The sequence below is a fragment of the Sciurus carolinensis genome, chromosome 10 (assembly GCF_902686445.1).
Source record: "Sciurus carolinensis chromosome 10, mSciCar1.2, whole genome shotgun sequence".
NCBI classification, from domain to species: domain Eukaryota; kingdom Metazoa; phylum Chordata; class Mammalia; order Rodentia; family Sciuridae; genus Sciurus; species Sciurus carolinensis.
In genome coordinates, this window is record NC_062222.1 from 48,291,448 (window position 1) to 48,308,425 (window position 16,978).

The 16,978-nt window shown below is 39.7% G+C and overlaps 1 protein-coding gene across 1 annotated transcript in view; it reads right to left on the reverse strand.

The window, feature by feature from the left end:
* Positions 1-16,662, reverse strand: part of Hadh (hydroxyacyl-CoA dehydrogenase) — a 48,078-nt gene extending 31,416 nt beyond the window's left edge. The window contains exon 1 of the mRNA XM_047567405.1: positions 16,444-16,662. Coding sequence (XP_047423361.1) covers positions 16,444-16,575 — 132 coding nt within the window. The 5' untranslated portion in view covers positions 16,576-16,662. The remainder of the gene's footprint in view (positions 1-16,443) is intronic.
* Between the last annotated feature and the right edge of the window lie 316 nt (positions 16,663-16,978).

The window sequence follows — 16,978 nt, forward strand, 5'->3', positions numbered from 1 at the left end:
CTAAAGCTTACTCAAGTTCTTCGGCTGCTTATTTTTTTAATCTTAAAAATCTCTCTTCCACTATGGATGGTGGCACACACTGTAATCCCCAGTTTCTTGGGAGGCTGAGGCAGGAGAATAGAAAGTTCAAGGTCAGCCTCTGCAAATTAGAAAAGACCCTCCCTAAAAATAAAAAAAAATAAAAAGGGTTGGGTGATATGACTTGGTGGTAAAGCACCCTGGTGTTCAATCCCCAGTATTAAAAACGAAAAGAAAAAAACCTCTCTCTTCCATCTAACTTCTCTCTTCTCTCTCCCTTCATTCTTTCTTGTAACAATTATCCCTAATTGCTGCTGAGACCTGCTGGGAGCCATCTGTGAATGATGATTGTGAACTGAGTGATGTTTGAACCATAGGCAGGGAAGTTGCTGTCTTGGGAACTCTCAGGCAGAAATGCCCTGGTGTGAGACGGCCCACTTCATGCTGGCACCCTGACCTGCTCACTGTTCAAGTTTAAGCACAGCCTCCTGGACATGGGGGTAGCATGCCAAACGCCAATCAACCTGTTCGTTGCAGGACCCCTGTCACATCCAGAACCAAGCACCCAAACAAAACTCCTCCTACTGAAACCTTATCCCCGCATTTGATGTACTCCCCCTTAAATAAAGAATTGGGGCCTTTTTCAGTTGTTCAGTTCCAGTTCCTATCAGGACTGGAAGACACATCGGGTGCTCCACTTTTTATATCTAATATTTGGTTTTGTCTTTAATCTTTTTACTGATTATTTCAGACTTTTCATTTTCTCAGATGGCTCACACCTCCTGAGCAGGAAACTGCTCTGTCAGGGTCCTGGCCACTCCATCATATCTGGCACCTTAACAATTAAAGAAGGGGGCTATGCTTTGAGCCATTTATGAACCATGTGTGTGAACTGAGCAACGTTCCAGCCATAGGCAGGAAAGTTGCTGTCTTGGGAACTCCCAGGCAGAGAGGCCAAATGTTTTCCTAGGACATATATGATGGTTCCTGGCCAAGGGTTCTAGTTTCTTCTCTCGAATAAAACTTCAAGTCCTGGGTAGATGCTGTGGCACCCACCTATAATCCCAGTGACTCAGGAGGTTAAAGCAGGAGGATCCCAAGTTTGAGGTCAGTCTAAGCAACATAGAAAGATCTTGCCTCAAAATAAAAGATAAAAAGGGTTGCACATGTAGTTTAGTGGTAAAGTGTACCTGTGTTCCATTCTCCGTACCAAAAAAAAAAAATAACATAAAATCCCAGTTGTTTCACATGATCAAGTCTTCATTCACAGTTTTCAGTTATGTTGGTTTAAAGCTAAAAACAGAACAAAGGGTTATGTTTTTCTTGGCAGCCACACAACTACAGTGGAGCATACAAACACTCCAGACAGTGGGGAAACCTCTGGTCAGTTCAGGTAAGAAATGTAGAGGTTACTAGAAAATGCTTTCCATCAAATGATCAAAGACCGCAGAAAAAAATCTTGCCTCCTTGAAGGTGAGAACTTTTGAACACTTGCCTCCCACAAGTGTGCATTCCTAGGAATGGACCAGAACTACCATTTAGAGCACAGGATGTAACACTGCATTCTGTGCTTCACTTACCACTGGGCTACTGACTCAGCATCTGCTTGATACCTGACTCAAGGTCCCTGGATAAAATGATAAATAAAATAAATTCTCTGCTCTCAGAAAGCTTCACTTCTCATATATTATTCCATTCCATCTTCCTAACAGCCATTGAGGGGAGGCATGCTACTCTCATTGTAACAATAAGCAAACTGAAAACTGACAAGTGACTGGGATGTGAAGTTGGAGCTGCCTGCTCACATGCTATTCTTGACCCTGTGAGCCATGGTTGATTCTGAGGGCAAGAGTCCCAAACAACAAGCTGAGCCAGGGCCAGATTTTGGCACCCATGTACCAACTGGGAACTGGAAAATATCCCTTAACCTTTGTCAACTGTCTCTAATTCTGTATAACTGGGGTAAAATATTGTTGGGAAGATTCAGTGAGTTCATACAATTTGAACACCTGCAACAGTTCCCAATAATAGTTTATTATTTGTATTCTTGGCTGCCCCTTTCTCCTTTTGTAAGGGCCTGAGGCTTATAATTAGACCCAGGTACAGCCTTCTAAACTAGAGTTAACCCTTGAACAACAACAAAGCTGCAAACCGCATGGGTCTACTTGTAAGCACATTTCTTTGAAGATTTGTAACTATTTGAAAAAGCTGGCAAACAAACCTTCCTAGAAATTTTTTTAAATTAAAAAAAAAAAACAGAAAAAGTTAGGTATGCCAATGATGCATAAATGTATATAATTGTCTATTTTATCACCTACTCCCATAACATATAAACAAACCTATTTTAAGAAGTTAAAATTTATCAAAATGTATACCCACAAACACAGACCATACATGGTATCATGTATGCAGCTGAGAGAAATGTAAACAAAGTATCAAATCATAGCTGCACAGAATTAACTGAGGTACACTCTGCAATGCTGTAATCATTTCATAGTATCCAAGTACCACTGCCATCGGCTCAAGTGCCACTATTAACTGTCTCTGTATAAGCAGTGTGGTCTCTTCAATAAACCACATTACCACAGTAAAAAGTGATCTCTTAGGGTCCTTCCATAACTTTCACTGTATATAATACATATGACATACAGAATCTGTATCAAAAGACTTTTGTTATAGGTAAGTCTTCCAGCCAACAGCAAGCTAGTAATAGTTAAGTTTCTGGAGAGTCAAAAACTATATATGCATTTTCAATAGTGGAGGGATTGGGATTCCTAAGCCCTGAATTGTTCGTGAGTCACCTGTATTTTATTTTGCTTTTGACCTTACACGTTCTGATCTCAAGAACTGTTCTCCTTTCAGTTTTCATTTTCAGGTATTCCCTCCTATTTTTTTCAGTTTTATAAACATGCTGGGATCTCACTGTATTTAAAAAGTAAGAAAGAAAAAAGTGGGAAGGGGAGCTTCCTTAACTATCTAAAGCTGGCTTTGGCTTCGCCACCAAAGTCCTTCCATTACTGGGTGGCACAGTGGTATACTGAGGGCCACGTTCTAGATTCAAACCCTCATTGCTCAGGCTGGTGATGTAGCTCAGTGGTAGAGTGCTTGCTTAGCACTCCCAGTGTGAGACATTGGGTTCAATTCTCAGCACTACAAAAAAAGAAAAAAACAAAAAACAAACAAACAAAAAAAAACAGATAAAATAAAGGTATTGTGTCCATCTACAACTAAATAAATAAATAAACAAACAAACCCTCACTGCTATGCTTTGAATGTGTCTTCTTCAATGTCAGGTACTGTCAATGTGGTAGAATTAAGAGGTGAGGACTTTAAGAGATGAACAGGCCACAAGGCTTCTCCCTCATGAGTGGGATTAGTGCCTTTATAAAGGAGCATATCAGAGGGAGTATGTCTAGCTTACTCTTCTCATCTGCCATATGAGAATACAGCATTTCTCCCTTCTGTAGGACACACCAAGAAGGCCCTCATCAGATACCCAATGCCAACTCCTTGATCGTGGACTTCCAGCCTCCAGAACTGTAAGAAAATAAATTTGTATTCTTTACCAATTACCTGTTCTCAGGTGTTCTGTCAGAGCAGCGCAAAACAGACTAAGACAATGGCTTAGCCACTTACTATGTGGTTTTGGTCAAGTTATGCAATCTCTCTGTGATCTGTAGGATGCCCATACCACAGGACTAACATGAGGATTAAAGTGAATGCACTAGAGTTAGGGATACAGAGCTCAGTGGCAGAACATGTGTGCTTAGCATGTGGATGGCCCTTGAAAGGAGTGGGGAGGGGAGAGGGGGAGGAGAAGAAATTAAAGCATTTAAAATATCTAAACTGAAGCTGGGCACATGGAAGGTGCACAAAGCTTGTCAGCTACTAATCTATTCACACTTGGTGCTTCCACTTTCTCTAGAGCCATTCAATTCCTTAATTCAAATTATATGGCTTCTGTCTCAAGTCTTTTCGTGTTGCTATAACAAAATACCATAGACTATGTATTGTATATACAATGAATTTTATTTCTCACATTTGTGGAGGCTGGAAATCCAAGATCAAAGTGCCAACAGGTTTGCTATCTAGAGAGGGCTATGCTGCTTCCAAGACAGGGCTTTGTTGATGTGTCCTCTGCAGGGAACACCACTGTGTCCTCACACAGTGGAAGGAACAAGAGGGGCAAACTTGCTCCCTCAAGCCTTTTTATAAGGCAATAATCCATTCATGAAGGTAGATCCCAACAGCCGTTATCATTTCCTAAAGCCCCCACCTCTTAATACTGTTGCATTGGGGATTCAGTTTTAACATGAATTCTGGAGGAAATACATTTAAGCCAAAGCACCACTGTTTCTGAAATTACAGATAATATGCCAATGACTGCTATAGTTTGAATAGGATCTGTCCCCACCAAAACTTAAGTTTGAGCCTTGGTCACTGCACACTGGTACTGACAGTTGGGGACTAATGAGAGGTGTCTGGGTTATGAGGACAGTGTCATCATGAAGAGATTAACACCTTTCTCACAGGAGGGGTTGTCATCACAAAAGCAGGTTGTTATAAAGCAGGTTTGGCTTCTTTGGCTTTCTCTAGCTTCTCTTCTGCATGAGCCCATTTACCCTTCTGCTTTCTACCATGAGTGCAAACAGCATGACCCTTATCAAATGTGGCTGCCTGATCTTGGACATTCCAACTTCATAACTGTGAGCTGAATAAACCTCTTTCCTTTATAAATTATCTAGTCCCAGGTATTATTATAGCAACAGAAAACAAATGGAGACAAAGGTCTTCTGACAGGTAAAGCCAATGCCTATTCTTTGGCTTCATCTTTTATTTTTGCATGGTTCTGCACATTGCCAATTAGGATTTCCATTTTGAAACTGTAATTTCTTATACATTGTTCCTTTTGGGCAAATGAATTGACTTTTCTTGATTTTCTCAGCTTTTAAACAAAGGTATTCTTTAAGGTTCTGCTTTCAATATTCTTTTCTTCTGGCTCTATATTCTTTGCTTCTGAAATCTCAATCATTCCCATAATTCCAACTATGCCTGAAACATATTCTATCCTAAGTTAGAGTCATCATCTCCACCCTAAAACCAATTTTCACTGACCTTCATGAATGGTACCACTATTCTACAAATCACAACTTGCCGGATAATATCCTAATTTTAATTATTTCTGCTGACTATTTAAAATTCATTTCAAATGCCATCCTCTTCGTCAAGCCTTTTCCCAAACAAATTTACTCTTTTTCTGATTTGAAAGCTTAGAGCAAGATTTTTACTGCTTCTATTATGCAACTTTACACCAAAGTGACTATGTCACTTAAGTTTTTGTTCAACCTCTGCTGTTAGACTTAAAATCTCTTAATAATACAAATCGACTTAGTCTTTGCATGTCCCTAGGATTTATCACATGCCTTGCACACGATAGGTACCCCAATAAATACTTTGGAAAATATTAACCCAAGCCTATACAAACCAAACACACCACACTTCTTCCTCTTCCATGCCATTTCATGGTTCCATGCTCTCACCTGTGTGGTTTTCTCTGCCAAGCATGTTCTTCTCCCTCACTGCTGCCTAGAGAGTTCCATATCTTTCATAATCCAACAGAGATTATGTATCCTTTAATGAAACTTCTTCCTACCCCTAGCAGACAGTCACTTCTTTGTGCCCCTACTAATTTATAGATAAAACAAATATTTTGTGTAGGACTCAAAATACTGAGAGAAGATGGACAAATAAACAGGTAACAGAATGTTAAGCTGGTATGACTCATCAGCAACCAATAGCTGCTCAGTAATATAATGGTAGTCCAAACCACAGGACTAGAACATGACAAAAGAAAACTGACCATAGGTTCTTTCATGTAAAAATTTCACAAGTTTGGTCATTAATCAATCAGAATGTTAGAGAAACTCCAGATGTGAAGAAAGAATGATAAATCAGAAATGAAAAAGCTGATCAACACCAACTTTAGATTATAAACTCATGATAACAATACAGGACTGCTTCAAAAGAGTTGCTGCAACATCTAGTAGTTCAGATTCTGAAGTTGTTGTCACTATAAATTCCATTATAGGGTTGTTTTGTCACACCCATATCCAAAACCAATTTGAATTTCCAGTAAATGTAAACTTTATATACATACAAGCAACACACATATATATATTATATATATATATTTAAATACATATAATGTATATATACGTATATACCGTTTTTTAATGTCATTTTTTTCCTTACCATAAGAAGCTATATCCTATATGTTATATCACATCTTAAGTATTTAAAAAACCTTCCCTTGGACTAGGGGTATAGTTCAGTAGTAGAGTACATGTTCAGCATAAGCAAGGCCCTGGGTTCCATTCACTGTACTATGTGTCTTACCTTAAGGTAATTAAACTATTAAAACTTTTATCTGTATCAAGTCACATCCCAGACATGACAGGCAGGCAGTCTTTATTATAATTAGTTATTCATATCTGTATTTTTTCCTCTACATAGTAGGGTCCTCAAGAATATCAGCCACATCTTACCTTTCATTTGCCCCACTCCCACTGCCTTGCACATTAGAAACACTTCCTATGAACATATGAATGATGGATCCCCCTTCCTTTTTTTTCTTTTGGTAATACTGAGAATTGAACTCAGATCCTCACATGTCAGGTATGCACTCTGCCGTGAAGCAACATCCCCAGCCCTTATCACGGTCTCTCTAGGTTATGCAGGCTGGCCTATAACATGCAATGTTCCTGCTTCACCTCCTGAGCTGCTGGAATTATAAGCCTATACCACCAAACCCAGCCTTTCTATTTTTAAAAAGTCTCAATTTGTAAATTATTTTAGAAATAAGTTCTCAAGAAATCAAGACTGGTTTTGTTAGCTAGGAAAACATTAGAAAAACAAACTTTATATAAATTTCAAATTATTTTAAAATTATGCAAAATTAAATTAATGAGAAATCACTTCTGTTTAAAAAGAATAAGAAAAAAAAAGGAGCTAATAGACTTCAGTCAATTGTCAAATATAAAAAAGTTACAAAAGTCTCTCTGTTATTTTGGTGAGCAGATTAGATTTCTGGCACTGGTGTCTGGAATGCCAGGCAAAAGGGGAACTGGAGGGCACATGGTGCCTAAAGAGAAATCAACATTCTTTATGCACTGTGACCACCCCTGTGATTTTCAAATGAATTTGTGTTTAATTCACTCCAGCATGTTAATGCTTCTTGTTCCTTCTATCAAAGGGGCTGTGGGCCAGGACCAAGGCTGCAGACTCTACGTCTGTGTCCATCTGTGAGGGGCCCATGTGTGCCAGGTCAGACAAGGCCAGAGAAAGGCCTCCAGGCTCACTCCCTCCAACACAGGCTTCCTTTTACCACATGGGCAATTAAGATCCTTAGATTTCCAGACCATAAAGATCAGAGATCAGCAAAAGGATTTATTGTTCAGGGTTACTGGTTAAAGATAATCAAGACCATCAATTTGTAGAACAGATCAGCTGATGTGGTAAGCAAAAGATCAACCAGTGTTATGTTTTAAATTCTCTTAGCCATGATATCCTCCATAGGAAAGAATACAAAAGACCAATATGTAAAATAAAGGTCAGAGAAGAGCAGTTTGGGGAACACTAAGAAGATTCATCAGAGAGAGGATAGTATAAAAATTTCTGAACTATTCACATCCGTTAGAATGACCATTACATAAAACAAAAGTTTGGGCAAGTTATGGAGAAATAAAAACCCTTATGCACTGCTGATGGAATATAAAATGGTGCAGCCACTATGGAAAATAGAATGGAAAATCCTTAAAAAATTAAAAACAGGGCTGTAGCTATAGCTCAGTAGCAGAGCATTTGCCTAGCACATGTGAGGCACTGAGTTGGAACCTTAGTACCGCATAAAAATAAACAAATAAAATTAAGGCATTCTGTCCATATACAACTATAAAAATTTTTTTAATTAAAAACAGAATTACCATATGATCTAGCGATTCCACTTCTTGTTAAATACTCCAAAGGACTGAAAGCAGAGACTGCAACAGATATTTGTACACCTATGCTCAAGCACCTGTGTTCAAATCACAGAAAACAAAACAAAACAAAAAGTGGAAGCAATTCAAGTGTCCACTGATGGATAAATAAACAAAATGTGATACAAATCCAGTAGGGTATTATTCCACTTGAAAAGGGCATTCTAGCACATGAACCTTGAAAATATGATGCTACCTGAAGTAAGTCAGTTGCAAAAAGACAAATACTAAGCAATTCCACTTATGATAAGTACTTAAAATAGTCAAATTCAGAGACAAAAAGTAGGACAGTAGTTGTCAGGAATGGAAGAAGAAATGGCAAGGAACTACTTAATGGGTATGGAGTTTCCATTTTGCAAGATGCAAAATTCTAGAAACAGATGGTGGTGATGGTTGCATGATAATGTGAATGCATTCAATGCCACTGAACCATATACTTAAAAATGGTTAAAATGATAAATTACCACAATTAAGAAAAAACAGATAATAAAGAAAAATAACAAAAAATCCACTGACCTAATCTAACATAATATCTTCTTTTCAGCAAAGAAAGAAAACAGAAACTAACACAGAACAATTAATCATCCAGATATATACAGATACCAAAGATCTGGTGGCTCTTGGTATAACTGAGGACTTCACCTGACAATGTGAGAATACCTGTATCGGTAGGAGCTTTTACTTAGAAAATTTATCTTGGATGCAAGGAAACCAACAGAATTCACATTTCTTGAATTATGTAATGATATCACCCAAGTTATTGCTAACTTTCTGGGAAGGAGATATCTGATAATGGAAGGGGAAACCACAAAAAGAAAACAACTTTTCTCCTCCTTCAGACAGCTATAATTTTTACAATAAATGAATAGGACTCTTCCTGGCACCTGAACTTCAGTGACAATAATTTAAGTCAGCCCACTGAGAATTCTTGTCTTGTATTACAGTGACCTACATACTCCAAGACCTTGAAGACAAGTAGTCTGCAGTGGAAAAAAAATTATTTGAAGGCTATGTCCTCAGCTTCTTTTCTAGGCCCAGTGGAAGACAGGCTTAGCCAGAGAGGAAATATTTTTAGACAAGGGTGCTTCAGAGTTGTAAAAATAAGCTGAGAGAACAGCACACTTGTCAAAGTCCCAAAGTACTTTGGCCATAGGACCAATAAGCATACCAACTAAAAGCATGCTAGATTTACACATTTTTGCAAATGTATCACCAGATTTGAAGCAGTTTCTCTGAAGCATAGCTTGATTGATGAATAGATAAAAACTAGTCATTATATGGTGCAATGACTGACTGGCTTCCCTCCCCTTTCCCATCAATAACACAGCTCCATACCAGATGAGGGCTACTGTATCATCTTCAAAAAAATTCCAAAGTTGTACAAACTACCACACCTGAATTCTGACTTATTCCCCAGAATAAAGTCACAGACTCAGTGCTCCAAGGCTGACTGTGCCAGGGATGCTGTGCCTTCATAGTAAGGCCTGCCCTTCGCAGCCTTCTGGGTTTACTCCAGAGAAGAAAATAGGTCATAAATCAACTGCAACTCTGTGAACTAGCAATCTGTGTTTATGATTATCTCTGGCTGGGTAAGACCCTGGACTTTGCCATCAGCACAAGTAGTCTTCACTAACTTTAACAAATTAGGCAAAGGTTCTCTGTTGAGGCTTTCAACCACCACTGCCACTATAGCCAGCCGGTTTCTTAAATTCCTTGGCTGACCTCCCAAAGAGTATTTCTAAAAAGCTAAGAAAATGTGCCCCCATTTTGGACTTTAAGTCTGCTAAATGTAAAAAAATTTAATAAGCATCCAGGTTTGGTTAATACAGAGGAAGTATTAGGTAATAGAGGTAATACACAGACCTCCAACCTCCTACAAGTTCTGAAAAAGGGGAGGGCTAACTGAACAAGTTAATCATAACACCAAGTCTAAATTACATTTATGAATCCCTGAAAGATGCCACAAGACAGACACTCTGGGTAGAAGAGAGTTATAACCTAAACTGCTCTCCACCAAGATTAATATGATCATGTATTATAATGAGCAAGTATTTTTTAGTTTTTGCTGAAAAGATTAATACAGAGGCTCACACAACAATTCAGGTAACATGCCTGGTCCAGGAATCACAAAGGAGATAGTAAAGTTACAAAGTTTTTCCCAGGATAAAGGAAATACTTCATGACCTCAACTTCCAAGTACATGTGGCTACACGAACAGTGATAGCAATAACCAAAAGATACTCTGTGGGAAAAACTTAACAGGGAAGAAAAAGGGAATATGATAAAATAATTTCTGGTAGGCGACTGAGTCCATAATGGCAGAAAGATGATGGCAGCAGCATCCAGAAGGAGATGACCTGCAGGTGACTCTAATTTTGAGTCTAGAGTTGAGAAGAGGACAAGCTGGTAACTGTGGATTCCAGATACCCAGGGAATCCTTTGGCCATTAATGCAACCCTTCTCCCCACAAGAGAGCAGGTCAGGCACAGCTACGATTTTCTCAGTCTTAGGGATTTCCAGTCCACAGAACAGGAGTGTAGAGAACCCAGTTCTGGCTCCAGTTCTGCCTCTCACCCTTGACCTCAATTATCATCTTTGTGGGGGTAATTATTAGAATGGTCACATGAAATAACAGACATCAAAGGGCTATGCACAGACTAAAGTGTCATATTTGTAGGGTGTTTTAAGTGCCAGGCTCTGTTCTAAATGCTTTGTGAGTATGAACGTATGGCAATATTCCCAAAGTAAGTCAATGGAACACTAAGATTATCTTTCTAAAAAATATACTTAGATGAAATTTAAAATTTCTAGAATTATTTGAACTCCCCATATTTCTGGATCAAATAGCTTCAAAGAGTTAAGAGACTTTAAATAAGCCACCAGCTTAGATACGCCAAATCGTAAAGTAGTGTACATGTACTGACCAATTTTTGCTGAATACACTAATAACAAGTTGTGCCTGAATTAGTTAATTTAACTCTCACAAAATGAGGCAAGTATTGTTATTTCTGGCACAGAAAGGGGGTGGGGGCGGTAAGTGACTTGCCCTAGGTTCTCAGAGCCAGGAAAGGAGGGCAGGGATCTAAACTCTAGCAGGGATTTCAAGGCCTGTACTTTCACTTAGACCACCACTTACCAGAAACTATTACTGCATCTCTAGCATAGCTGGGGAAGATAGAGTATAGAGAGCAACAGCATAATCTTCCTGTGTTCTTAGAGCTAGGCAATGAGGTGTGTATGCTTAAGGCAGATAAGGGGAGGAGAGGAGGGGAGGGGGGAAACTTGAAACTCAAACAAGGGGTAGGTGACAAGTAAAGCCAGATCTAGGACATAGGGGAGAAAAATCAAAATGTGACTGATGTGCCATTTCTTATTCTACAAAATGTCCAAATATATTCAATGATGTTATTTTTATTTATTTATTTATTTATTTTTGCCTACTAGTCCTCCCTCTTCCACCCTATGGGAACAACAGCATCTCCAAACCCATCCTGAGTTCAATGACTAATATGCAGTACATAGGTAAAACAGTACATCAATAATGATCAGAGAACAGTCCAATAAAGAATTAAGTAACAACTCAGGAAATGAGGAAAGAATTTTATGACTAAAAGATATATTCCATACTCTTGAGCAGAAAGTTAACACCTGAGAATAAAAATATTCTCTCCATAATGAACAGTCCAAAGAAGAGCTTAGAGTCAGGTAAATACCAGTATCCTTTGATCCTGAAACTTCTAAGTCTCTGCACTATTTTTCAAGTAAACTTCAAGAGAGCCCTATATTCACTGTTATAATAGAAATGAATTAAATTAAAAAGTACAAAGTAACTATGATTACTCCTCCATTCAGCATCAGAAATTTCAGAGCTAGGGGCAGGGAGAACAGGGTGAATATATTCAGTAGCTGTGGAGAAGTTTTTGGGTCTGAGTCCTCATGGAGCATCACAAAGGAAAACAAAGGTTAGGGAAATGTTCACTTGTAGCTTAGCATGTTCCCCCTAATCCCACTTTTTTCAATAGCTTAAGGAGTTCTCCCAAAAACAAATGTACACCTTTAGCTTTTTAAAAGAAAAATATCAAAAATGCCTCCTTTGGGTGAGACAACTCACCCCTAATCTCCTTCAATGTGCAAACTTTCTCACTTTCCCAAAGTGTAATAACCTAAAAAGAATGGGCTCAGTTGTAGAGCTCTTGCTTAGCGTACACCAGGCCTGGGTTCAATCTCCAACACCACACACACACACACACACACACACACACACACACACACACAAATTTTATCAGAAAGTCTCTGAAATGTATTCCCAGGGAGTCCACTGGGCTTCTCACCAATATTTAATGGAAACTATGAACTATCTGGATTCCTTATATGAAAAAAGGCAATGGACTAAGCAAAACTTAGAAAGGATTCATTCCGGGAACTACAGAAATGCACAACTAGCAGCTTCTTTCCTTCCTTCCTTTTCCCTTACCTTTATAGGGCAAAAAACAAAGCTGGGCATGTAATGTAGTGACTCAAAAGGCTGAGAACGAAGGATCACAAGTTCAAGTCACTCAGCAATTTAGTGAGACCCTAATTAATTTAGCAAGATCCCATCTCAAAATAAAAAATAAAGAGCTAGGACACCCTCCTTCAATCCCCAATAACAAAAACAAAAACAAAAAATGCACAGCAAAAGACAACCTGTCCTCACTCAAGGTTTATTTAATGTCACAAGCTTCTTTATTGGCCTAAGTATCCAGTTGAAGATAAAATGGGAATCAAAAGAACTCAGAAGTGTATAACATGCAACATAAATAAAACAAATTAACTTATTTAAATATTAACCTGCAGTCTAAGGGATTTTTTTTTCTTTTAATTTACAGCAAACGAAAGAAATGACAGGCAAAGTAGACACTCTAAAAACACCTCTGTACTAATGGCCTGTGTTCTGGTCAAATGTAATTAAGCACAGACTTCACTTGTCTAAAATTGTTTAATTGCTTGAGAAATGCATCAGGTGCCTACAAAATCTGTTCAGAATTTTTTCATCTTGCTCAGCAAAAACTAGAACACATTATAATGATAAATAAAAAAATGAAAATTGTAAACAGAACCGCCACTTGATTAAAATTAAAACTACTTCAGGAAGAGTTCAAGAGAAAGAACTGAAATGTGATTAGCACTATAACCTAGATGCTAGTTTGGGTTTGTACTTTCCTCGATTTGCTAAGGTGGAACAACAAAATAACCAGTAGATGAAAGGTGTTCTACCTCATTTCAGAGGTCCCTGAACAAAGTGCAGTTATCAGCTGGGATTTGCAAGGTATAACAGGGAATTATGGCCAGTTTTTTCCATCTGTACATTAGGTATCTATCTCAGCAAAAATTAGGAATGAAAGGGACATGAGGCAAAAAATGCAACAGAACATATAACTGCACTGAACATAAAAAAATCACAGAGGCAGCTGACATTGAGCTCTTACTACCTGCCCAGACACTGTGCTAATTGTTTGAAATGTGCTAATTCATTCAATCCTCTCCATATTCCTCCAAGGCCAGTACTAGTATTAGACCTACTTTAGAGACAAGAAAACTAAGGTACAAAGGTGAAATAACTTTCCAGTGTTCCCACAGTGTGGGATAGAAGCAGCATGCAGACCACCCAACTGCCTATACTGGAGTCCATCTGTACTCAAAACATATCAACTAATGTCAGTGGAACTCAATAGGTAAAAGAGATTTTTACTCTGCCAAAGCTGTTGATGAAGGAACAAAAAGAATGAGGCAATACTGCCTAGACTGCTCACTATAGTGAAGAGTGCAAAACCAGATCAGCTAACCCACTAAAAACACTGCATAAATTTGTTTCACAGGAAAGCACAGTTTCCTTCTGAGGTAGAATAGAAGAAATAAAAATAGGTAGAAAGACATAATGGAAGGACTAGGAAATATAATTTTAATCTGAGTTTCCACATAGCAAACCAGTTTCTTTCCCAGGCCTGTCACTCTGAAATTTTTGAGAAAGCTATAAATCTGAAAGTTGACCATAAATCCATTCACTCATAATTATCTTAAGCACTGTCAAATAACAGATTAACACTTTAATAGATTAAGCAAAGAGAGATATGATATTTTGAGGAACCTGTAATTTAGGGGACTTTTTTTTTTTTTTTTTTTTTGTGGTGCTGAGGATCGAACCCAGGGTCCTGTGCTTGTAAGGCAAAGCACTTTACCAACTGAGCTATCTCTCCAGCCCCAATTTAGGGGACTTTCTAGACTAAGTCAGCTAAGGATTCTAAGAATGATCAGATCACAGAAAATGGTCTTATAATCACCAGAATGATGTCATCCTTAATACCTTTCCATACCCACCCCTTACCAAGTTTCCTTGAACAGTGTACAGTTTACTTCCTGCCTCTACTGACTCCTGCTGGAATTGTTTTCTTTCATGTGTGCCAAGGGCCTTATTTGTCCTGAGTTGAGCTCTCCTGCCCCTTCTCCCTGGGAACTCCAGGGGACCCTCTTCTGGAGATCTCTGGTTTCTGTGACACCTCCACAGGACTAGAGTTGTCACCTAAAGTAACTAAGGTGCTCTTAAACTGTTCCTTTAAGGATGGAACTACTATTTTTTATGATGGTCCACTATTTAGGCTTTTGGTTTTTATTACCATTTGGAATAACAGTTGTGTTATGTTTCTAACCTAGGAGGTAAACAGCTTTTTTTATTCCTTAAAGTTTCAAAGTGATTTCTTGGTCCAGCTACTGAAGGATTCAATCCACGAATCTATGTAGCTCATCAATGTCAATCACTTCTCCTTTCTCTTTTCTCAGGTGAAAGTTCTAACACCATGCTTATAATTTGAGGTGCTGCCTCTGACTTTTCATGGAATACAACATGCCCTATACTGGGGATTAAAACCAGGGGCACCCTACCAATGAGCTACATCCACAGACTTTATGTATGTTTGTTCCTTTAATTTAAAACAGTGTCCTACTAAGTTGCTGAAGCTGGTCTAAAACTTATGATCCTCCTAAACTCGTGTTTAAGGAGTCACTGGGATTACAGGAATGTGTCTCATTAAACCTTGTCTTCAATATGTACAAAACTTTTGGTTTGAAGGGACTTATTCCTCTCACCCCACATATAATGTAGTTTATGAGGATGCCAAAAACCTAGCAGCCAGGGTATCTGCACAATAAAAAGAACAGTAAAAACATGACCTCAGAAGAAATGGGAGACTGTAAAAGTCAGAAGGACAAAACACGAAAGAAATACAGATTTTAGGGGAAAACACAATCAAACTAACATACTGCAAAATATTGCAGGAAGGGGAAATTAAAGATTTGTAATAATGGTAAAAAAAAAAATTTAAAGTAAGCATGGAAGTCTGGACTTTAGAAAAAAGACAAAAAAATTAAAAAATGAAAATTAAACTCTTTCATGACTGTAACCAGTGCACTTGAGATACTCTGCCAAGGAAAAATTAGGAGACCATAACCGCTCCTCCATTTCCCAACAATTTAAGGGCAAAGGACTGAAGTTAATATAAGCAGCTAGGATATGCAAATCAGAATTCTCCCCTGTGTGCAGGAACACAACTGCTGGGGAAAACAAACTAAACTAAACTAAAAGCATTACTGTATCCAGATAATCAACTGTACGGGGGCCCTGAACCATAGTGCAGGGCAAAGTCCTGAAAAAACTGTTCAGGGACTTCTCCAGTCCCCTCCGCCACTTTATCTCCAGCTCCCACTGTCCTCCGCGTCTGAAGAGAGCGCAGATTTCGCTGCACTCAGGGCACTAGGTCAAAGTTGCCTCCAGAAGCCCTGGAGGCGGAATTCCAGGCCTCAAGGAACTCGGTTTAGGAGACTTTACAAAAAGTGATGACTATTATTATTCTTTGTAACCCAGCAAGCGAAGAAAACACGGGGAAGCGCGGGGAGACTGTTTAGGGAAGAAAACTGCTGACAGAGACTGCAGAATTATAAAAAGCTGGTAAGTAAAGTTAAAACTGATAGCAGTACAAGTCTCTGAAAGTAAATTTCTGTTTGCGCGAGGCAGCGGGCAAACAAGTTATGCCTGAACCTTGTGAACCTGTAGCTTTATGCACCGCCCCGTTCCAAACCGCATTCACCAACACTCTCCACAGAACCTTCATCGGGCCTTGGGGGCGGCTGGAATTTCAGAAGGAAGAAACTGGAAATCGGGCCAACAACACTGAATTTGGGGGGAATACAAACTGGCTGCGCCTTCACTGACCCAGGCGCCACATAGTTCAACTATGTGTGGGAGGGGCGGGTGAAAACTCCTCGGGACTCCGGCCGAGGGTCCACCACCTGTCAGCGCCTTCGTCTCTCGGTGGTCGGGGGAGCGAGCCAGGTTCGCTTCCCGTGGGCGGCTCACCTGGGCAATGCCGGCGCCCATCAGCCCGCCGCCGATGACCGTCACGTGCTTGACGATAATTTTCTTCGCCGAGGCCGAAGCGGAGGACGAAGAAGACACGGAGCGCACAAACTGCCTGGTTACGAAAGCCATGGTGCAGTGGCGGCGACAGGGACAGCGACCGAAGACTAAAGGGAAAGCAAGAACGACTGGGCCTAGGCAGCCAGCGGACTTCTGGGGGCGGGGACCCCGCGGCCCCGCCGCCTGCGCGCGGCAGGCGCCGCCGTGACGTCACGGGGCGTGGACTGACGCCTGCTCTGCCCATTGGCCCAGGCTGCAGGCGCCCGCATTCGAACATCTGAGCCCTTGTCTTTGGGCTCGCTTCTGGGGGCGCGGGGCTCCACCTTGCTCTAAAACCGAAGGCAACAGACTAGGCCAACCCTCGAATCGATTGTCTGGTGACCCGTGGGTTCCAAAGCAAAGATCAGGCCCAAGGAAGGAAAGGGAGAGTTGACCTCTAGTTATCCATTTCAAAGTTAGTCTATCAGTGTAGTGA